A 25,258-nucleotide genomic window follows, 5' to 3' on the forward strand; every position below is an offset into this window, starting at 1 on the left:
AGTTCGGTAGCTATCAGGTATCAACCTTCGGGTCTTTCCCCCACAAAACAGTCGGGAAGAGGAAGAAATTAGTTCCCGCTCCGCCAAGTGTCTGAGAGGAGATGTGCTTCAGTTTACCTGAAAGGCTGCAGGGAAATGTCTCACAGTGACGAGGACGCGCCTCATCTGAAGCCATGTCTCTTTTCCTGACACAGTCTGTCCTCCCAAGAAGAGCGACAACATCAGTCTTTCAATAAGTCGTCCCTAAACGACATGTGTTTAGATTCAAGTGACAGTAGCAGCCCGAGTAATTATGACAGGAGCAAAGCAGGAAGTCAGGTGACTTTGTTATAGCGAGAAAGACTGCTGTCTGATGTCCTCTAACCTAAACTAAGAGGAGGTCTCTCCAGTCAGTGATACAATGGAAGGTAGACCCACCTGTTGTTTTCAATGCTAATTGAATCTCACATGTTACATAGTAAAGTAGACATGTACATTAGCTGATTTCTAGGTTCCAAATCTTGATTTTATGCTTTGTTTAGTGGCAATATGTCTAAAAATGTGTCTTTCTTTGTATTACACCTCCTCCAAAGAGCTTTTAAATTTGACGTGGTTTTCACTGATGATTTATTCATTCTCCCAAAGGTGAACTTGAACAGATTAATTTGGTTTTCAGTTAAATTGCATCTGTTCTGTAAAAGATTTCACTATTGATTCATGGAGGAAACTTTTACTTTACTTTTCTACACTGTACAGTAGCTTTCTGTATAGCAGTGTTTGCGATGCGTGTGTGTGTGTGTGTGTGTGTGTGTGTGTGTGTGTGTGCACTGTCTGCCAATGGAAGTCTCACATTTTTGGAGAATCAAATATTAGTAGGCCGCATTGATTTTGGAACAAACCTCTACGTTCTTGTGTGAGCTTAGTCCTCCTGCCAAGTTTGTCTGGACTGTCTACTCACTCTCCCTTTCCAAGCCGCTTCTCTGCGCTGTGTTCAATGTGCAGAGTAGCAACCGCTCAGTGTATCTGCTTTCTCTCTCTGATGATATTAGGAGAACTCAGACTTGATAAGGAATTATTTAAATACCTCAACAATTTTAACAACCGCCAACAAGTCTCTATGCAATCCTTGGCTTGTGCTTTTGTTTCGTCACGCTCTTGACACTCAACTTAAAAATGTCAAAGTAAAACTGAATCTTGGCCTGCGATGCTTCAGCTGGAAGAAGAAAAGACAGGCTCTCGCTAAAACATGTTTAAAATCCCAGTCTAATGCATTCAGTTAGTGGCTGTGTCTCCGAAGTCACTGGCTACCAGCCAATAGGAAAGATGACAGGAAGGAGGAGAGACTTTGTTTGCATTGCATTCCTCACTCCCTTCAGGCGTCCACCGTCTCCTTGCTGTGTAAAATAAACAGTATGCTGCACAAGGCTTAATGCTTTTTAATTGGTGATCCACACGCACCCCAAGAACAAACCAACAATTCAATCAGGCAATTTGAGTTGACCCAATCCTCATTAAAGCGGCTGCAATCGTTTGTACTCACAGACGGCACAAAGAAACGCCCTTGTTTCATCCTTTTAAACATAATGCTTTGATTATTATAGAGCGCGATTCATTTGCTGGATAAACTCATTTTTCTATAATTAAAAAGTCCAATGAGGTGTGGGTTGATGTGTGGGGATTAATTATGGTCATGTGGTACTTTTTATTGAGACTTCCCGCTCCCAAATCTGTCATCTGCAATGAACAATATAGAATGAATTGAATGGGGACTTAGACATGCCCGTTCCCTCTCTGCCCTTTTGTTCCTCTTTCTGCTTATCTCTGATCATCGTCTTTCTCTCTCTGTCGATCCCCCCCCCCCCTATGCAGCTCTTTATCTGTTGCGGCCTCTCTTGTCTCTATTTCTCTCGGTTTTTCTTTTCACTGTAAATCTCAGATTCTCAGAGGGACACTGACGTAAACCAAACGAGACACTCTCCTTGCAGTTATTTTGGTGATTCGGTTTTATATGGCTTCAGTGATAAATGTCAAATGAGGGCTTATTTAACATTATAGTGAGATTCATTTTTAGCTGACTCTGTAATGTGTGTGTGTGTGTGTGTGTGTGTGTGTGTGTGTGTGTGTGTGTATATCCTACTGTACACACAGGGATTAAGTAATGTCTTGAGTAATATATTTTTTATGAGGTTCTCTTATTTATTATTGTTAATTTAACTTAGAAGACCATTACTAATGAAAGACATGGCCTAAATCGCTTCATCAACCTAATTAAACGTTTTCCCTCTTCCCTTTTCTCATCCCGATGTTAATGTTGACAATGTGTATACACATTGCAGCTCACATTGAATTAAGAAATTCCCAAGCAGTATGTTTTTGGATCGTTTTAGGCCCATAAAGCACATAGACGTTTTACAGCCCTGGTGTGTGTTGAAGGTTTTCTTCCACACGGCAGAAACTCTCTAATCAAAATCACATTTTGTTAAAGAATTGGATTCCATGTAATTGAGGAATATTGTAAAAAATTAGTCCTGGACCACACACAACAATTACAGAAACGATTTCAAATATTACAATAACATCTTAAAGTGAGAAATATAAACCCTCCTTGTGCATTTCTGTTATCTTGAGAAAGGATTTCAGGATTGTTAACGGTGTGACCGGCTTGCAAAGAGGTGTTATACTGCAAATTAAAACTTCTAGCAAGCTCTACACCACCCTTTTATCACTATTGCAGACTGTTGTTACACTTTAAAGGAGTGCAGAAACATCTATGATGGAAATGATTTGGTATTCAAATGGATATATATGTGTAGCAAAAGAACAGGGACCTTTCTGATTCTCTGTCTTTATTCCTCGTTGTGCTGGAGTGCAGAGGTGTGTTGACACACATGAACATGTGAACACCCTCCCCTTGGCACACTCCTTTCTGTAGAAGAGTCTAATCTGATTTTAATACACTGCAGGGTTAACAGCTGCTGGAGGCAGAGTGAGCTCAACTCTGTGAGGACAGATCAGATCAATTACCCAATCCATCTATAGTCAGCGAGTAGACGCCACCCTGTTCTGCCCGTGGATTAGATGAATATATTATCTTTTAATAAGAGTCACCACGACCTTTCATCAATGCCGTCTTCCCTCTGACCAGTGAGGTGTGAAGAAAAAAGGAGTTGACAGGTTTCAATGTCCTTCAGTGTCTGTCCTGTATCATTACCCATCTCTCAAAATAGATCGAAGCAATCTAAAAAAAGAAATCCGTTGTCATGCATTCACTGTGCATGGCGGAGCTTCCAGCCCTCCGTCCAACAGAACTGTAAGTTGTGGGTTTGGCTCTGGTATATGTGAAGACACTACTACATCAGGGTCCAACCACACGTACATTTTCATGGTTTGTCCTGATTTAATCATTAGACTTAACATTCCTAAACGCGTGTAATAAGAGGTGTGTGGTTGTCAAAAGATTATTTACATTTATGGCATTAGGTTGGACCCCTAATTCAAAGGTCATAATCACTGTTTACACATTCATCAAACATGATAAATATATACTCAAAATAATACTTAATAAAGCTTCATTTCCCACAAAATCTTTGTAACATTCGTTCACTTTTAAGATTTATTTGTCCATCACGTTTTGGCAAAACAAACCGTACAGATCCTCGACAAAACGGAGCCCAAAATGAGAAGCCACACTGAAATGTCAACATGTCCAATAAACAGCTGTGGTTGTTTACAAGTGTGCATGAATGTGTGTCTGTTTGTGTGTTTATGTATGTGTGTGTGTGTGTGTGTGTGTGTGTGTGTGTGTGTGTGTGTGTGTGTGTGTGTGTGTGCGCGCACTCCAAAGGGAGCCCGCTGAGGGGGAATAACTAAATCATGCAGCCCACAGATGTTTGTTAAATACCACAATGGGACAGAAAATATGGGCCCAAAACTGTCAGATTGTTGTGTGGATGTGGTATTCTGTCTGACCAATGGCGAACATGCATGAGACAAATGTCGATCTAAATCTTTAAATCCATGTCAGCCTGCCTGTAGCACTATCGAATGTAAACTAGACAACAGGAGGACCATAAGCCCTACACAAACACCACAATGAAACACTTGGCATGCTCGCTCTCATGAAAGTCGTGGAGAACATTTTATTGAGACGACGATTAAATCAGAGATAAGGGGTAACAATCTGAAATAAATACATTTGAATTAGTTTTTTGCTAAAGTTTTATTCAACTCGAGAAGCTTTGTGTGTGTGAAGAACTGAGAGAAATCCTGTCAATCCTTATGAAAACTAGTGAGTTTCTACCAGTGAATGTATAATTATTCCAATGTACTGCATGAGGGTGCATCATGAATAGAGTGGATATACAGCAGCTTGTACAGTGCCTGAGCCTCCAGGCTAGCTCTGCTGAGGCCAGTGCCTCTCCCATCGCGTCAACACATGTGACGTGCCCTCATTTACAACACCATTAATCTCAGAGAGGGGGGGTTGGAGAAAGGGGGGGGGGAGGGGGGGATATGATGCAGTAGACTGAACATTTGACTCAGCACTTTGTCTTGCCATTCATCTCGGGTACAGTGTAAATGGTGTGTGTCATCGTCTAACTGGATGTGCAGGTGAAGAAATGTGGAGCCAAAGTTATAGGGTGTTGTAGTTCATACCCAACATCGAACCACCAATGGAGCGGGGCACACACACACACACACACACACTATTTTATTTCTAAGAGGTTTTTACAACAAAATGGCAGCTGTAACAAAAAATATTTATAATGTAATAATTGTACTTCTATAAGCCTCAAGCGAGCCTATTTTAGTTTTGCTGAACAACGCCCGTCGTGGCCACATGTGAAACACAGCATAATGGAATTCCCCACATTTCTTAAGACAGTTTAATGAATCACCATCAGGTGACCGGAAAAATGAATGAAAGGGCACATTTAAAAGAAACACCAGGACACGCCCACGTGTATTTATTGCAAACATTCTAAACACAAGGTCAACTTACTCAACCTGCTTCAGCTAAATGTATACATTTGTGTCCACATGGTTCTAAAAATGGTCGAAATGTGACTATAAAGTTAATTAATAAACTGATGTGAGCTACTCTTAGATATTGTTCTTTTATAGACATGCTGAGTACAAATAGAGCACTGGCATTGATACCAGTATCAGTGAAATCCTCACAACACCCATTCCTACTCACAGGTGTCTTGAAGAATGTGTTATTTCTTCACTCAGTTGCCAAGAAGACTCTTTTTAAGAGATACAGTGAAATATGCAGTTAGCTACTGTACTTTCCTTCTCTGTCTCTCTGTAGCAAACACATACATACTGTACATGTGCACCCAGACGCACACAGAGTACCTCTCTCTCTCTCTCTCTCTCTCTCTCTCTCCACAGATCCTGTTTGGTGTCTGGCACCTCTCCAGTGGTAATCACTAAGGAGAAGTCACCCCTTGAAACACTTGTGAGTGTTTGGCCCTTAATTCATATTGCATGAAATGAGCATGCAGCTTTGTTCACAGAGGAATGAAATGCCATGCCTTCAGTAGAGCTTGCCCAATACAGCCCACAGATGGGTGCTCTAATAACTAATGCCAGGTCCAAGAGAATAAAACGACAACAAAATGGGACCTGAACCTGACCTGACTGAGATTGAGACACCGAGTGATCTACTGACGTGTGCTATTTCATATATGGGGCAGTAACAGCACAGCCATCCCGCTTCACCTGCTGATAATACTCGCCAAATTACATCTTTTATTCTCGACACTAGTATTCATTTCGAGCTGTGTTTCTGGCCACATTACAAAATGTACTCCTCTCCACCAGCTCCTGAGAAAACTATGTGCCTCTTTAGCTGCTAAATGCTCCACTTCCTTCACCAGCTTGTCGCTAACTTTGTCTCTCTGCTGTTTGGTGCTGAGCAAGTAGCGTGCAGTGTGTTTAGATTAAACGCTCTGTAGAGCTGAGGGGGAGCTGCAGAGTCTGGTCTGAGTTCAACCCTTGTATGTGACCCTTTTCACACATGCTCTATTGTTCATTTAAAAATGAATTAATATTGATTAGTGCAGCTTTTAAGTTGTATTTCTTAGGTAAACCTATTGCTTGTGCTAAATAAACTAAATGTTTTTCCCATCTAAACGTATCTGTATACGGTAGCGTTAGGTCATATGTATAAGTAGGTCATCAATCCTCAATTATCTTTTCTTTATTCTTCTAAGGCTTTATCACCGCGGCCCCATCAAACTCAAACACATTCCACTGGGACAATCAACCCATCCACTCAATCTGTCAAACAGCACAACACAAAAGCAGCTGGGGCAGTGTCGGCACCACACCTGAAAGAAGAAGGCTTCCTCCTGGTGATCCTGAAATATCACAAGGCGCATGTGTCACTGGCACTGGAGCGAGTGGGTGTAATCATACTGGAATGAAGGAAGAACTTAAGGCATGTCAGCCACATTCACAACAAGCAGGATAACATCCTCCTCCACCAGCAACCCAAAAGGAACCCAGTACAGAAGGCTGCGTCTCCTCTCAGGCTGCAAAACAAGGAACTTTGGAAACCACATTTTACTTTTGCAAAAGAAAAGGAAGCAAACTTTTACCGGACAAAGACAGATCATGTTTTGTTCTCCTCTTAGCAGATGATTAATGTCTGGGAAAGGCCAATGACAATCCTGCAGAACATCAACAGGCCCAACAGAAAATTTAATTCTGGAGATTTCCACAACTCGATGGTTTGCACCGTGGTTAAAGAATCATATTCATGTCCACGTTTCCTGGTGCAAGGCCCCAAATCCATAACCCACTGATCAGAAAATGGGATTGTGGAAGACCACGAATTTCTCACACTGCTGGCATCAGCAACCGAGAGCTGCGACAACACCAACCAGATGTTTGCCCTCCAGAGTCAGGGGTATGGTAGCACGGGGCCGATCTTACATGGCTGAGAGGCTCTAATAATGACAATGGTGCCCTTGACGAGGCGGCGTAACCTCCAGTGGTACCTTTTCATCATTGTTGGCAAGCGTCCGTCAAAGTTAACCACGCAGTTGTTAATCTACATATATAATAAAGCAGGAATCTAGGTCAGCGAGAGCTACTGTTTCCACAGTGGCCTTGAGGAAGCATGTTTAATGTTAATGCAATGTGCTACTCGAATGCAACAACAATGTGTGTCCGTTCCAAAATGTAAGGCTATTAACGATAAAGTAGCAAATCATCTCCAAGATACTGTAAGTAATCCTAATAGATCAAACAATACGAAGATTTGTATATATTTGAGAACAAAAATGCTAATATCTGATGTTTAAAATACACATTTCTCATTGTAAGTTTATTATGTAAGTTCAGGTGAGGCTTCAGCGGTCCGAATTTAAAGTCCTTTTAAAACGAAAGTCCCCATGAACTGTATTTCCATGCTGAGGGATACACCCTAATAGTTGTAAATAAGTCTGTTTCAGAATTCATTTTCCCAGGTAACAAGGACGGTGGATTTTGTCCCTCACAGTGTATTATCACTAGCATATAATTGATTCAGGGCCAGAATGGACAGGATTACAGCGACTTCTATTTATCTCTTTCAACGTGTGTATGGCATGGGAGTAGTGTATAAAGACTATCCTTTATGTAACTTGTCTATTGGAAATACATTTACCAAGTAAAAGAAATACCCTAGAATTGAAGTAGTTTTGACACATATGTAACTACCCTGCATGACTGATGATTATAATGATGTAGAATATAATTAACAACATGTGTTAAGGCCAACTGAGGCACGACATTAGAAGAATGCACCTGATAAACCTGAATCATGACCTACATTATATTTTCTAATTCTCCCTTTATTACTTTAATGATACAAAACCACAACTATGTCTCGGTGAGCGTGTGTGTTGTTACAAAGCTATCAATACAATCAAGGTGTGTATATGCACAAACAGTTTTACTGCCCTGCTGTACGTCCAACATGACACTGTAATGCTGCCTCGGCTTCTTTTTACCTTCAGCATTCGAGGAAGATTGTGAATAAAAGAGAAAGCTTCTGCTTAGCAGTCAAACCCCCCCCCCCCCAAAAAAAAAGCCAAGGACTGTCTCCCTTTCAGAGCAGAGTGAAACAGGCAGCTGCAACCAAGTCAGAGGAAGGCAGGCGAAACGAAAAGCCGACATTGAACAGGGGAATGTTTGCTTGTGCCAGGTACAGTGCAGTCAACTCTACAGGGAGAAGGCCAGATCGCAGTATTTCCCAGAGCTGTGGACAGTACTGAGTTGGACCGTGTCCTCCTGCGAAAACTTTCCAAACAAGTCATTTGTTCTCACTATGAAACAAATACTGCTCACCATTCATTAGAATGAAAAGATGGCTGCCAAGTCGCATCTCTCTACATATGCTAATAGCATGTTTCTGTGACATGTTCTTCTGTACGTAAAGGGATTCAAATTCAACAAATGGAAAGAAAAACATTTCGTATGTACTTCTAGTAATACCTTGCTAGATAACGTGAGTTTATGTTAGCCTTTAGTTTACCTTTTGTGAGGTCAAATGTTTTTCATTTCACAAAATAAGCCGAACGTCAAAGATGTTCAATTCAACGCTAGCTTTCGGTACTTGACAGTTTCCGATACTTTATTTCAATTTCAAAAATCAACCCTATCTCTTATCACTATTACTCTGAGTAATCCACAAAAGTATTAACAGTATTCATAGGGACTAGAAAGTATATAATCTGCTTATCCAGAGTAATGGAGAATCTATTCTACAAACAACATTTCATTCACCTCAATGCATTGTTGTCTCAAAACCTAGAAAAGTGAAATGATCTGCATGACGAGACACATAGAGGAGTGTGTGTGTGTGTGTGTGTGTGTGTGTGTGTGTGTGTGTGTGTGTGTGTGTGTGTGTGTGTGTGTGTGTGTCATTTGAGGAAACTGACCCTCTAACAACCCTTCAATTATGACTTTTCTTCTCTCTTTTACTGAAAACAGAAATCATATTACACTTCCTGCCAAACACGTTTACCTTTTATGCAGCGTCAGGCAAGCAAATGATCTCTCCAAACAGGTTAAGTATGATATCGTATATTTTTCTTTTCACTGTTACTTGACGCTTGGAATCCTCCTTTTACCTGCTGGGTCAGTGAGCCGCATACATGATGTGTGCAACTGGAGGAGACGGACACTGAATAAAAGGCATTCTGTGGGATGGGTCTTTCATAGATAAATAAATAAATGCTTGACAAACAACACGGACCATTTAGTTTCCCCCCCCCCCCCCCCCCCACAGAAGAGCAGTGGGAGGCTCCCAGTAAATGTGTGTTTTCTAGGTCACCACCACGATGGTGGTTTTTAATTAATTATAAATGTTCAAGACTAAAACATGTGTGTGAACATTACTAGGTGTTTCTGTGATTTTAACATATTTTGGCAGATATACAGTATGGTTTTAATAATGTATTGTTCCCCAAAAGGGAGCTGGTAAAGGCTTTGAGTGTACAGTACACATGTTCGTATGCACTTTGTTCAATGCGTTAGCATCTGTGAGACATTTAGTAGAAGTGTGGTTGTTCACATGCTATTAAATCAAGAGTAGATCCAATTTAGATAAAGCTATCTTATCATTTATTTGAGTTAATAATTAAAACAATAACTTATCACAGAATTAACATCCTGGCGGCAGAGCAAAAAGATGAACTCAAATAAAATTGTTTTAAATTTTAAAATAATGTTTATAAAAGGTCACTGCATTAAATGCCTCCAAACCATTTGTGGAACCTAAAAAGAGGTTGACTTTTCACTGTTTTCCATTCACTTCACAGATTCTTACGGTTTACTCTGCCTTTCGGGGGATTTGTGTTTAGTAATTAAGTTATCAACAAAGTTATTAATGTTTTAAGTCACAGTCGGCAGAACTACTTTTTCTGAATCATGGTTTCTGCTGATGTAAAAGTGTTTGTGGCTGCGTGTTGTGTGTGTTTGCGAGAGAATAAAAGTGTTACGTAAAAGGACCTGGAATAACCCGACTCCAACACACACACACACACACACACACACACACACACTACTCTATTTGAGCCAACTATGCATGACCTACTTTGGGAACCTTTCAAGCTGAACAATTAACATTTTTTGAAGCATCTTCCTTTCTGCCATCCTTTCCATGGAGGAACTGACAAAGCAAACATGGCGATTTAAACGTAAGCACTTTGGCATGAATACTTAGACAAACTCTAATTAAACATGAATGATAAAGGTATGCCTTGTTTGCTCAGTCAAGTATATCAGGATACAAGAGGAAGACAATAATACGCTTGGAGAGTGAGTCTAGATGAGTTCTCTCTGCTTCCTCTCCATCAAAAATGAAATATAGATCTCATTGCTTTTTATGGCTCTGAATGAATAATGTCCAACCAATGGATTAGACATCTGCACGCATTTAGCTCAACAAACAATTATTTTTTATTTATGACAATACTTATAGGCTCTTATGACCAGTTACTCTTTGTAATTTGTGATTGAATATGTATATTTCCCTGTAGTCACTCTACATTACTGATACCATCACACAGCTATATCGTCGCAGACGACGGTGCATTTCATTCAGCTTCTCCTACACACACAAAACCAATCTACAAAGCTCATGACTCAGGAGATCTTTAACACTACTTGCACGCTATAGGTAAACAAAGTACTGCCATTCAGCTACATTATTTCACACAACAACACGCTATAAAAAAATCAAAGCATTCATCACAAAACGGAAGCATGCACTATGCTTTGTTTCAGCTCTGGTATTTGGTTTCCGCCTCCTTTATGCAGTTTGTTAATGACCTCAACAATAGAAAGGAATGTCAGCGGTAGGTAATAGAGAGTAGATCTCCAACTACAAAATATGGCCCTCTGTCACCAGACTCTGTTTCAGGAAGAAGTTCAAATGAGGACAAGACAAGCATTCAAATCCCAGCAGCCCTGGCCAGCAGTAACCACACTTTTTATTGGGGTGTCAAGTCCGGCCTAGAATGTGTGCTGTTGTTGCTGTTGTTGGCGGCGGCGGCCGTGTTGAGTGTGTGTGTGTGTGTGTGTGTGTGTGCGCGTGTGTGCATGGCGCTGCGTGGGAGAGGCAGAGTGGAGACTTTTAACATGGTTTCTTTTCTGTGCAAAGAAATCTTCCGATCATTGTGCCACTTCTTTTAAAAAAAGATTACATCCACTGTACTCCTACACTCTAATAGAACAAGGTAGGGAAAAAACATTTCCATTCACAAAGCTGGCTTTCATTGTGTCCTCGTGGCTTTACCTGTTAAGGTAACATTGTTGGATATTCAGATCAGATCTGTAACTTCTTCACATTTTGTATTCAAGCCTCCTTTTCTTCTTTTTTTTTGTTAAGACATAAGAAAAGAAAATCTGACAACCATGACGACAAAATCAGCCAAAACTTTAAGCTACTGTATTTATATGAAAAGTATTGATTCAATATGACTATTTAGCGAGCATCTGACAGAGAAAGCAAGAGTATTGTGGTATTTAACGGAGCTGCTGGCAAAACCCAAACTGCTCTAAAGGCCAAATTGCTGATAGTGACCTTTACATTCCTCTTAAAACAGAATAAATAGATTTGGACAGTGGACTTTAAAACAAAACCACAACATATTATCACCTTATTAAGTGCTTGTGATGAACTGGTGAGCAAAAATTGCTTATTTACACATCCAGCAGACACGACTCTGTTTTGGTCTACACCAACACCGAGGTCTATAATGCCTAACGACGAGCTTTAACCTTCACCAGGTGTTCATTTATAAGGATAAATTATTATATTTTACAAACAGCAGACAGTAGAATTTCTTGAATACATCTTCTCCACTCTGCTCTACACAGCCTCCAATCCACCCACACCAATGACTGATTGGCTGCCCAGAAGATAGAAAAGAACTGGATCCTTGTGGGCTCTATGTATTATTATAATTTATTTCCATTCAGTTTCAGTTTTATTCATTTAGATAGTAGCCGTCCATCAATTTTTTTTTTTGCCATGCATAGATATTCATGCCAATTCACAAAAGAGGGGAAATATTAAACCAATTCTAATAAATTTGTTCAACTATTTGTGTATTTTTCAGAAAGAGAAAAGGTTTAACAGTATGGAGGTTCAGGTGCTTCAAGGTTGTCCTTGGGCACAACCAATTCTATTATACTTAATAATATATAATCAGTATACGAGTGGTTTTCTTTAAACTGATTCGAAGGTGGACGTACAAACGTAAAAAAAACATGAAAAATATTACCCTTTGATAATTTGATTATTGTTCTAATGTGTATGGGAGTACTTCATTCTTAAGTGTCACGTAATTGTACTTTTACGTTGTTTTTGAGGGCTGTATGTATATTATAGATATTTTCTTTAAAAATAACTGTTTGCTGAGATCAACTATTCCCAGCATCCTTCAGGGGGCTATCAAGTAGCTTACAAGGTTTCAATCAAACTGAAAAACATGACCTATTCACCCAATGTCCTCTCCAACCACAGTCTGGATTATTCATAAAATGCCTTTTGAGACACATTGATATATGAAGAATTAAAGAAATACACTTATGTCTTCTTTTGATATGAAGTTACTCTTCTGCAGTGAGAATCTGAGGAATGTGTACTATATACTGAGCACATGATGACTTTAATTCTCAGTTCTGGTTGAACTCAATTGAATCATTTTATATGGATAGTTCCTGCTGTCCACTATACGGGCTGCTAGTCACGTACATTCAGGAACAAAAGAAATGGAGTTATTATGTTTGTGAAACATTCTTTTGCAGAACCATCACCTTATTAACCCTTATGCATCTTGCTTAAGAGTGCATCAAATGACTCCATGACTGTCAGGTCTGCACTTGAGACATCATCAAAGGTTTCTACACACTCGAAAGAGTACGCTAAAGAAGATTATTGTGTGTGTGTTTTTCTAAAGACACCTGGCATTCATTAAATGTCATTGAAGCAAGGAAGTTACTAAAGGAAAAAAAAAAAAAGAGTGACATCAACCTGTTACTTCAAGTTTCTGCTGATTCATATAAAGTAGTTAATAAAAGTTAGGGCAGTACAAGTGACAATGCACATAATTAATACACTTCCATGCACTATAAGACAAGTTCTTTGCCAGACAGCTAACCACAGCCATTCCCCAACACCTTCACCTGTGACATCCTTTTCACAACCCAAACAAGCAGCTGCCTGCTTTATAGTCAGAAACCCATAATGCACTGGGAGCCCCTGTGCATGCCTGGTGTTGAGATTTAATTGGATATTAGTATCCAGCAGTGTCTGAATTAATCAAATCATTTCCATCCATTAATTTAGTGGAGGAACATACAATTAAAGCCTTATTAGTGTGCTCTCAGGAGTATGCCTTTTCATCCCTCTGCAGAACATTGAGGGTTGGCCAGAGTCCAGTGCAAAGCATTTTTCCCCGCTTGAATCCGGTGCTTCCTCATGATAGACACTCTGTTGATATATAGTAACTGGCTGCAAGCTTAAAGCAAGGGAAATACCAGCCTATATGGAAGTGCTACTACTCCCATGGCTATAGAAAAAGGCAAAAAAATAATAATGAGAGCTTATCGAAATGAAAAGATACGTTGTTGGCTTCTATTTTCTAGTCTTTACAATTTGGCAGATTATGAAATTATTAGGTCAAGGGGCTGACAAATTTTAGAGTAATTCTATTTGGTGAAACATTACTGTGAAAACTAGAACAGAAATGCCCTAAATAGGGTGAAAAGAGATTTGGAGATTTAGGCAGCGAGCAAACATAATCCAGCACACAAATGTAGGTCATTTTACGATAATTTCAATATTTCTATATTTCATACAAATCAGACTTCTTTCATAGTGGACTTCAAACTATACTGCACAGAGTTTTAAAATATTCTCCAAGAGAATAAAAACAGGAAATCAACTTTTTATAATGAAATAATTTCCGCATCCAAACCTTTAATCACGTAAAAAGAAACACCGTTCTAGCCACCTAGTTTGTCTAAGCATTACGTTTAAATTATACATCACATAAATACAACAATTATGGTTAGGGCAACTCTTTATTTCCCTTCCTCCTCCTCCTCCTCCTCCTCCTCCTCCTCCTCTCTTGTGAATCTGAGTTGAAACGTTTTTGCACAAAGTAATCCAGACTGCTCAGATGAGCAGCCATTTTTAATTAAAACCATTTACAGAGGAAACCAAAGTGAGAAAAAAAAAGAGCCAAGGGATTTTACACTCTGTCGTCCAAGGCTTCAGCGGATCAAAGAGTTTTAGTTGTGCTTTTTAATGGTTACGTAACATTTTTTTCTCATGAAATATTGGGCCCGGGTACCATGTAGTCGGTCCAAAGCTCAACAGTACTACAGATTTCCTGCGGTGCATTTTCAGATTTCAGGTAAGATGCAATAAACCAATGTTTATGTCTAACTATAGCTGTCAATCAATACACTACTACTGGTGTAACAGGACACTAAATGTAGGCGAAAACCTCTGAGGAATGTTAGATTCTACCTAAGACATTTCTGGTGTGTGTGTGTTTTAATTGTATGTTTGTATGTATATGTGTGTTTGTGGCTGTCTGCTTCCTTGCCTGCCTGGCTGGCAGCCATGTGGCCCATCTCTTACTGTCATCCTGTCTGACATTAGGGCTAAGCAGGATCTCATTAGGACCAAGGTGGCAGTGATCCCGTCAACATCGCTTTGGCTCCTGCCATATGGGTCGCCTCCAAGGTAACGGGCTGTATCAGTCTCCTCGGTGCTGCGAGCCTCGTTATAGCACACACACACACACACACACACACACACACACACACACGGAGTATCTCTACTCTCTAGACGCGTATTGTACATATAAAACTGAATAAACATGTCAAACAGAGAAGACATAAATAACAACAATGATAAGATAAATCAGATCTACAGTATGTGTGAGATGCAGTGTGAATAAATACAAACACACAACATGCTAGTATACATGTTTGGCATAGAACATACAAAAATACAACAAGGACAATCAATCTAATTCATTTGTTTATGAGCTATGAATGAAAACATCATCTGGTCATCTGTTAATCTTATTAGATATATAATTCAGCGTGCCCAAATCAGGCAAAATATTAGAAAAATTTGAGTAAAAATAGTAAAAGATGACAGTGAAAAGATTTTTCTAATATTTTGACAGATGATTTATTTATCGATTATGATAGATGCATACACTCTTAACATAAATTTTTATAATAATAATAATTTAAAAAATTAAATGTATGCACTTTTCATTTGAATAAACAAAAGTCAAAGTGTTAAACAACTATCATCATCAACAGGGTTTTGCATTGCATTTGCAAACTACAGTAAATCAGTTGATGACCTATGTGAATAGTCAGTGATGTAACCCAGATAAACTGGCTTTCTCCCAGTCCCCTCCCTCCAAACTACTCCCCGCAATCGGAATGACAACAGCTGAAGAAAATGAAAATAAGACAACTGAAAAGAGCAGAGAGATCAGTAAGATCTGTGAAAGTTGGTTTCGACAAATTCAATCAGGAAAGCTTTTGATCAAATAAATCTCCAATTTGAGATGCTGTGCAACATCACTGGCCAAAGTCAGTCTGGAATTTTTATGATCCAGTCACAGTGGAACATAGCGGAGCAACGTACATCAACATCCCAGCAGCAGCTCAAATACTGTACTCTTACAGCAAGTGTCTGATTCTTATCAAAGCCTGTGCAACTTAGCAGAAAGTCATTTATGACTTTGTTTAGTGCTTCTTTGCACAAGCTTATAAAAATGTTTGAATTTTTAACACCCAGTGCATAAATGCACGAGAGCGATGTATTTTATAAGAACACTGATGGACAGTTGATGTTGTTAAAATACACAAAAATCATATCACACCCAGATCACAAACATTTTGTCTGATGTACTGCAAATACACACCAGCACCTCTCACCATTAGGTAATTATCCATACTTCTGTGTTTTCAACAATGTTACCATGTGTTTCATGGTCTAGATAATGGCTGTGATATTCACTGTTATTAATCGTGTTGATGATAATTTACTTCCTTTTGGCTTCACATGCAACTAGGACACCAGAATCCACTGGAAGCACAACAACTGTGTCAAAGTTGCACTTTGCCAGATTGGCGGCTATTATAGATCTTTTCCCTTTGGCCTGTTTGTTTTTGTTTCAGCCCCCACCCTCACAAAAGCAACTGTTTATTTCATCAGTTTGGCAACAAAAGCATGTGATCAATCATTCATAATTTATGATGCTGCCAATGGCTGAAGTCCTATAAAAACAGATATTTGCATTACACAAGGTCTTAGCTGGACCTCCCGATAACAGGCCAGTAAATGTAGTTGTTGTACACACACACAGGCCCCTGATAAGAGGTAAACTTTGTCTCTGTGTTACAGTAGAACACACGGCAGTGCGAGCAGGAATGATGTTGTGATCACATGCTACTATAACAATGACCTGAACCCCGTCCTTTATTTCCTGTTCCCCCCCCCCCCCCTGACAGCATCCCGCTGCCTTTCCCAAGCCCTGCTGTTATTATTTTTGCACTGTTCAAAGCAAACACCCTGAGTCCCTTGTGCAATATGAGTCTGACTGTAAGAAACTGGCCTTTCATGTATCTGACCCTCTAGAGAGACCGTCTATTATACAGGTATACTGACTGAAATACAAACCTTATTTCGGAAGAATTTAAAAACTGTTTCTCATTTTTTAATATTTATCACAACTTAGAAAACATCCCAGTTTTAAAGCTAGAGATCTGACTGAGATACACTGAAAGGCATCGACTCAGACTACAAAGAGACGTCTGCGTTTTCCTTACCTCGACATGCTGTCCGTGATGCAGTTCTGACCCAGGTATCCCTCACCTCTGGCTGACAGTGACCCTTGTGACATGCCCGGCCGAGATTTCCACGACTCCATTAACGCCGTTACGGGCGAAATTAGATTCAACAAAGGGTTGGACTGGTCCCTCACATCGTGCCGCGTGAAAGACATTGTTCCTTGAGCTCCAATCTGGTAATGGAATGAATGTCCACCGGAATTAACTCCAACAATGGCCGATGTGGGCATGCTGTTATTCTCCTGGTAATAGCTGCCATCAGTAGTCTCCTGCTTAACCCCTTTAGACAGGACATTGTTGGAGAACACATCGGGCTCATAGTTCCCATTCATAGAGGAGACAGGGGGTCCTAAGATACCAGAAAGACTGTATTCATCAATGTTATTCCTCAGGGACAAATAGGTGGTCTCAGATGCAGGATAGAGACTAAGAGGTGGCGCTTGCTCACCATAGGGCTGTTGGTTCATACATCCCTCATTTTTGTTTGGCTCACTCTTAATCTGTGTGATAAAAGGTGTGCTACTCGCATTACATTTGGAGCTGCCTAAGCACATGCTCCTGAAGTCAGTTCCAGGCTCATTCTTAATGTACTTGACCATGCCCATCTGATCTAAGCCGACATTGAAAACCTCCCCGTCTACCATCTCTACTTTGGGGAATTCAAAGTTCTTGAAGTCCGGGTCTCTGGTCAGACCTGTTGCTTCTGGGCTGTTTGTGTCATTCTGCACTAAACCCAGTCCGCCAGCAGGACTGGACACAGGAAACCCACCAGAGGAGGGGTTATGTGGGCTGCCGACAGCCATGGCGCCCCCTGTGGCCGGACTAGAGATGGAGGGCCTTGCTGAGTTGCAGTTGTTGGCAGTGCTGGAGCAGTTGCCACCTGTGGGGCTCGAGACAGACGACCTGATGTTACAGGTAGTGCTGCAGGACGGAGGCGATCTCACACTACTCATACTCTGGGGGCTGGACATGGGGGACCTCATGACGTTGAGCGGGCTGGTGAGAGGTGGCGAGCCCACTGTGCTAGATTCCACGGGGCTACATGTGGCTGAATTCCTGCGCTTGATGTTGGCCAGAGTTGCAGCAAGAGACGTCTGGCTGACAGGACTACTGACGGACGAGCACACCGGTCCAAAACACGTAGGAGGACTGGTGGTTGACGATACCATATTGTTGCTGCCCCCGGGGCTAGAGATGGAGCTGGAGTTCTGGGGGCTGCAGGACAGAGACGAGGCCAGCATAGAGGCTGAGCTAACTGGGGTCCCATTGGCGCATTCTCTGGGAGTGGTGCTTGGCTGCTGGAAACCAAATGGCTTTAACTTGGGGCTCTTTGTGGAACCACACTGGGTCTCCTCTAGAGCCCGTCCACACACTGGAAACATCTTCCCAGGGCTGGTACTGCCCCCATGCTGGCTAAAGGCAAAGTCTGCCTCCCTGGCAGCATTCATATACAGGCCCATAGACTCAGCCACAGTCTTGGAAAGCTCTTTGGAGTCCATTTCCTGCTTATGACCATGGAGAGAGTTGTTGAAGTGTGGGAGAACAAATGGCTGGTTCTGGCTGATCCGAAGCATTTGCTGTTCCTGCTTCTTGGTATTGTTGTCTTTGCAGTCGGTGGCCGGGCTTCCACCAGGGCAGCTGACATTGACTGTGTCCATCAGGATATCACTGCTAGTCAGACTTGAATCCTCTGTGCTGCAGCAGTGCTCCATGGTGCTGGGGACCTGCGACCATCTGTTCTCTGTGTCACTTCCATCAAAGAAACTTTGGTATCTTTTGGTCTCCATTGCTGGCTCATTGATTCACCTGGTAAATGAAGAAAAGAAAAGAAATCCATGAGAAAAGTTCACAATGCTCTTATTTCAAGATGCACACAATGCATTGGTTTATTAATAATAGCTGTGTAGCAGGTGTATTAAGGGCATTTACATGTCTCATGTGAGAATAAATTATATATTTAGTAATATGCTAATGAATCTAGAGTGTAAATATAGTTTTTTTTTGCAGTAGGTTCTGCTTCAGTGGATACAAAAAAAAGGTAGGGCAAAGGAAGATGTGTGAAGATGTACAATTTATATATACAAATAACACATAATAGATTTACCTTATGGTGATATTATAATTACTTAAATTACATAAATTATGCAGTGTAAACAATATGTTAAATCTGAATAAGTCCAACGCAAGTATGTACAGTATTTCCTCACTCACAAATAAAGCTCTTATCGCTGCACTAAAGGGGTGTACAGTCTGCTAACTTGAAGTAAACGGCATTGCATGGGTTAATGCATCTACGTGACGTCGTCTGGGCTTTTTTGTTTGAATTCCCACCTCTGCTGCGCGTCTATTGGACAGCTCAGCCAGAAATCCGCCAGCGTTATCAGGCCCATTCATGGATTGGTCGGAACACTGTCACTCAATAGTTATTGCTTTTGCAGCCACAACATAGCTGCGACATAACTTAAAATGTTGCTTTAGCGGCTGGAGCAGCTCCGTAATGTGCAAAAGCGTAAAAAATACTTGCAATAACAAGACATTTGTCATTAAAGGTTGCATTGCAAAGGCATTGCTTTAAGTGATGTTTGAAAATGTATATTTCGTTGCTACGGTTCACTCTTTGAAGGGCTCACAGCTGTGGAGCAGCCAAGACGTCGGAGTTAAAGTTATTCAGGTTGCCTGCAAAATATCCCATGCACATTACGCGCAGCTCCATAAATATAAAAAAGAAAAGAAATGTCAGGGTGGTTATTCCTCCCTCTTGCTCCTGCCGTGATTGCCCTGCCTCTGTAGGACATGCAACTCTCTGCATATCTCTCCATTTTGCGTATGCGCAGAAAAAAATACTAAAAGGCGATCTTTGCTATATTGTTGCTGTTGAAGTTATTATTAAAGTCGTCTCATTTACGGCTTTTTTTGAATGACAAGAGGGACTACGTGCAGAAGGAAGACATTATTTATTTAAGTCTTATTTTTGGAAAGACTTTGAAAGAATTAGATATTCCCCAGCACCTCTTGACAGGTGCTTACATAAATATAAAATATGTTAATTAAATGAATGTGGCTATTTTAGTTTGTACATAAAGTGCATGAACTTCTTGGTGACTTTTATTAGGGACCACAAACAGGGATAACGGCCAGGGTGTAAAGTTATTAGAATTCTCTCCCACAGCAAATGAACCGGGGATGTAAATATTCAGTTTTTTCCGATTAAACAGTTAAGAGTTTGCTTTCAATACCATCTCATACCCAGCGTTAAATGAAAAATGTACTGTCAAACACTGAGCTCCGTCCTTCCTTACCTTAATTACGACATTCAGAGTTGTCAGGTGGCCGTGTTGCTGGGCAGCGATAATCCAGAGGACAAAAACAGACACGAAAAAGGAAAGTCAATAAATATCAACAATTGTGTTGTGTCTACTCTTTCCAATACATAGTTTTCAGTTTGACAGCTAGACACACTGGAGAAGTCTACTGCGTATTATCACTAGTAATCCTCAACAGCGAGCCGCTGCTCCTGACAAGACGAACAGCAGCGACGGGTCGGACGACAGCGGCACAAGATCTCACATTATTGCCGCAAATCTGCACATTACCGATTCTGGGTCCAAGATAAAAAGAGTAATAAAAACAATCGAAGGAGTCGGTCGGACTTGAAGTCAGCGACGTCATTCACATGCACATGGACCCTCCTACTGCAACGAGTGCAACAGAAACTCCGAGGAGGGGGAGGCGGGGAGGCAGAGGGGAGAGAGGAGAGGGGCGGGGCTCAGCGCAGGTAGACAGAGCCGCCTGGAAATAGGGCACCGTGCTCCGTGTTGTTTGGAAATAAACTCGAGAAGCAGTCTTTTTTATTTTTATTTAATACAAATATTGCCTGCAAGTTTGTTCCATTTCTCTGTCGGTGTTAAATAATGTGTCCTTTTCCCTCACCGTACTTTATGCAGTTTCTTTCTTTTGCTCATCTTTTTCCAGCGCTACCTCTGAAAAGGTTTGCCATATGGAGCTCGTGCACAATCATGCACATGAACGCGCACTGACCATTTAGATAAGAGCAGATAAGAGCAGGAGTCTTCCCAGCCTCACTTTTACAGTTCACATGGATCTTATAAAAAAAAACCTTGTACATATTGAGTAAGGAGTCATTTTACTGTAGACGAGAAATCAAGTCAGGATGTTGCCCTGTAACACTGTGACGGCTGCCACCACTAGGTGGAGCAATATTTCTATTGCTTTTGGAAAAAGTCTATTGAGTGGTCAAGATGTTACTCCATGTCAAAATATGATGCAACTCTTTGTTTCACGCCTCCAATGAAACGGATGTCGCGCTTCAAACCAATTTGACATTTTGTTCGAATGGATTATTTTTCCTTTTGGTCAGCCAAACTTAAAACTGTAGTTGTCTTTGCTCATGAACAATCAACCACTATCATAAACTAATTGACATGTAAATAAATATGGAAAAGTAACAACAACATACAAATTATATGGTCAACATATAAATACATATATTGTCTAGTGGTAGGTCATTCAAATATTCAAGCATGCACTAAGTGCAATATTGTTAAAAAGTCATTCTAATGGACGAATAACCACCGTTAGACACACACACACAGTCAAATTGGCATACTGTAACTTAGGTTAGAGATCACTGATGATGTCCTTTTGGTGCACTCATGAGAAAGTACAATGTGCCTGTGTTGATCTGTGACGGCACTATCAACACCACGATCATTTGGATTAAGCTGCTATTTACATTTTACTGCCAATATGTCATGACATTGATTTGAGTGTAGACTTTGGTTTTACTCCAGCAACATAATCAGTTTAATCTCTGGAGTTGTCAGTCAGTGGAGTCACTTTCTGTAGAGTTTCACGTGGCTGCGTAAAAGTGTACATGTAGGATTTGGGCTTTGAGATACAGTAGTTTGAATGGTTCTCTTTATTGCTTGTCTGGGTTCTCCAAGCCAGCCTGTAGCCATTACCCAAGCGAGGCAGCAGCAGTTAGATTAGTCAAAGCCATCCAAGCAACACTGCCCACCTCCCTGATCTGCCTGTTAATCACCCATGAATGGGGACCTGCTTTCAGAAAAAAAAAAAAAGCAGCAGAATTGAGATATAACCAATGTTTCCCACCCCCATTCATGCAGCTCCCATTTGTCCATTGCACATAATGGGTGCCAGTCAAACACATCATGAGCAAATCTAATTTAGCTCTGCATCACAGATTTTTTCACAGTGACAGAGTCATAAGAATTTGCAGAGTGACAGCAGAGCACGGTTGATATGAAATCAGTAATAATTGCCTCCCTCATTTGTAAAAATTCAAGGCAGCTCCATTGAGTCCCACTGAACATTCAAGCACCGCCATTTTTGTCAAATGATAATCACACTAGGCCGAAAAATTGTACATACATGGGAGCTAAAAATAGCTGTATTTTTCAAAGGGGGGGTCCTTTTGGATGAGCGATTGCTATGATTAAGAGCATGCTTCCACTCCAGTTTAGAGATATAGCAGACAACTCCAGTAGCTGCGAAGGCCAAAGGCCTCATGGGGACAGGTGAATTGGAGCATGTTAACTCTGAAACAACACACTCGTCAACTCAGCAGAAGACCCTGTCCCCATCGTGTGTGGTAATTACAGACGTAGTTTTAATCAGAGAAGGAGTCCATCACCATCATCCTCCCTCGGCTGCTTGTTGTTCCAGTTAAGCAGTTATTCATGAGGATTATTCACATCTAAAGTGATCATGTAGTCTCAGAAGTGAGCCACTTGGTCGCCCTTCCCTCTTCTTTTTCACAACTTTGATTGGTTAAAATGTTTTAGCATTGACTTTACATCCAACAAGTCATTCTTGCAACATATTATTATTAGTGTAGCCATTTTTTGTCTTGAATTCCTCTCTCGTGAAAATGTGCTGCAAAAACATTAAAGGGGGCATATTATTCATATTAATAATATGAATAATATCGTTTTTTCAGTGCTTCTACACATACGGGTGTCTCAAGTGCCTACAAACCCACAAACTGACATAAGACATAATGTGTTTTAAAGAATTATACATGTTTTAGAAGAAACCCAAAATACAACCTGAAGATTAGCATAATATGTCTCTTCTAAACCTACAAAATCTGTTTTTTGTCTGTGAAAAGCTCCAAATATAACGTGTATCACCTTTTAAGGTGATATTGGGAACTTGTTAGCAAAGCTTACACATCCAGCCGATGCAGAGCAACATTAGCAATCGTGACGAGCCACCTGATGAATGCAAGTCAAGCGTTTACTCATTCTTTAAGCATTGTTTAACTCTCTGCCAACTCCTGAGAGAAATGTATTTCTGCCTAGCTGCTAACCATGTTCACCAGCTAGTGGTCGCTGAGAACGACTGGGTCTTGAAACACCAAAGCAGAGTGAAGCAAAACGGTAACGTTGCATGCTGTAAAAGCAAAAACAATGAGCTGAAAGACACCAAAACGCCCCGGAGAGAATTTGACATGGAAATATTATTATGATTGATTGTTATTGTAAAAAATATTGATTAAAGCAGCTTCATCACTGAAAGCTTGTTGGTGAATATTCTTGTTTTACTGTAAGTGGTTTTGCCCCTAATCTGTGTTGGTCAATCTCTAACATGGAAGATTGCTGGAGTGAGATCAAGAGACACACATCATCACCCCCCACCCCCACCCCCACCCCCCACCAGCCAATACTTTCTCTTGTTGATCACTCATGCTGCATGTGGTACATTTCATGCCTATATCTGGTAACTTTGAGCCCATCTGTGCAAGCATTGCTGGCCTCTTTTCATTTAATGCGTCCATTTGCCAGTAAACAATTTTTCAGTGAAGTATTTTTTGACGAGAAACCTTATTTAAATGCTGATGTATCTGGTGCATTGGAGGATAATACTCGTGTATATGAAGGTCAGACATGGAAGGATATGCTATTGAATTTTAACCAGGGTTGCTATGGGAACTAGCATGTTTTCTGAACTCGCTATAGCAAGTGTTAAAAAAAAAAAAGCATACGTAAGTGATTATTTTGAATGAACCCTGTTACATTTATAATTAATTGACAAAGATTGTATGCAGCAAATGCAAAAAGGAGCAACACCTCTTTTGCTTTCCTGATATAATCTTCAGATATGATCAATATTATAACCCGTGATTAAATATTCACACAAGCAACACATTGGATTTCACCAGTTCATCCGATATCTAATATAATAGATATAGTATTACTGGTATAAAAGCAGTCAAATATATGCAAAGTTGAAGCTTACGCTGAATTAATTCACCTAGAAGTAATTACCGACAGAATCCTGTAGAATCATTGTGACAGTGTGAAGTTTTACACTTTACAACATTTAAAATAAAGGTATATTTAATGGATTCCAGATCAACTGTATCATCATAGATAGATAGATTACGTTATGTTGTAGATATTCATGCATATTGTCTGCAGAAAAAAATTGCAAGTGTGATCAAAAAAGAACAGCATGTTATGCAAAGTCTTCATGCGTCTCTCGTGAGACTCCGACATCATAAATAAGGCTACCTTCCAGTCCCACTTTTGACACAGATTGCTGTTCACCTTAAGTTGCCCTACTACCCAGATGGCACGTATCGTTTAAATGCAAAATGATATGCATTCAGCTTGCCCCCCCTGCAGAAAGTCTCTCGTACTATACTACACCTTGGGTTTGTTCATCCTACTTAAGAAATGACGACTGAAAACACATTGATGATTAAATAACATGTTTATCCTCTGTGTAGTCAGCAATGCATATTCAGTGGGAACACTGCGTATAGGCTTCAGCCTGGCTTCAGATCAGATTATTAACATGCAGAGAATTATCACTAAATAATGTGTTGTTCAACAAAACTGTGTCAAGTACATTATGAATTGATATTCCTGGTGTCTACTTGCACATTGTTCCCCAACCTGCAGCACCTAAAGGTAGATTGGATTATTGTACATGCGTACAAATATGTCGTGTTGTCGAAATATGACTGCATTTGATTTTGTAGCACAAGAAATGTGGATAATAAAACCGTTTTATGAATGTGTTGCAGGTTATTCATTTAAATTTAAATGTATGCAAGAACTTTTGTCAATCCACCCTGCTCAGACGGTGTCGTTATTGGCAGTCTGTGTATGTTTTAAATCAAAGCCACAGTAGCCACAGAGGTGTGTTAGACTTCACTGGGTTTGAGTTTGGTTGGCTCAGCTACATGCATTAAAACTGTAAAATCATTTTAGATAACAGATTTTTTCGTCTCACTAAGGAATTGATTTGAATGCGTGCAACTTGTTAGAGCGACAGACATATTTTTGTCAGTGGCACCTTCTTTGAAATATTGTGTGTTTTCTTCACGGCCATT

The 25,258-nt window shown here is 40.4% G+C and overlaps 1 protein-coding gene across 2 annotated transcripts in view; it reads right to left on the reverse strand.

Annotated features, from left to right (window-relative positions):
- Positions 1–20,618, reverse strand: part of nr3c2 (nuclear receptor subfamily 3, group C, member 2) — a 66,303-nt gene extending 45,685 nt beyond the window's left edge. Inside the window, exons 1-3 of one of the 2 annotated variants that reach the window (XM_029436734.1) lie at positions 20,175–20,618; positions 17,324–18,681; positions 16,855–17,224 (exon numbers count right to left, since the gene is read on the reverse strand). In XM_029436734.1, coding sequence (XP_029292594.1) covers positions 16,855–17,224; positions 17,324–18,662 — 1,709 coding nt within the window. In that variant the 5' untranslated portion in view covers positions 18,663–18,681; positions 20,175–20,618. Of the gene's footprint in view, positions 1–16,854; positions 18,682–20,174 lie in introns of both variants that reach the window. The other variant, XM_029436706.1, reaches the window with a different exon arrangement.
- Positions 20,619–25,258: the final 4,640 nt, after the last annotated feature.

This window comes from Cottoperca gobio, chromosome 1, assembly GCF_900634415.1.
Source record: "Cottoperca gobio chromosome 1, fCotGob3.1, whole genome shotgun sequence".
Lineage (NCBI taxonomy): Eukaryota > Metazoa > Chordata > Actinopteri > Perciformes > Bovichtidae > Cottoperca > Cottoperca gobio.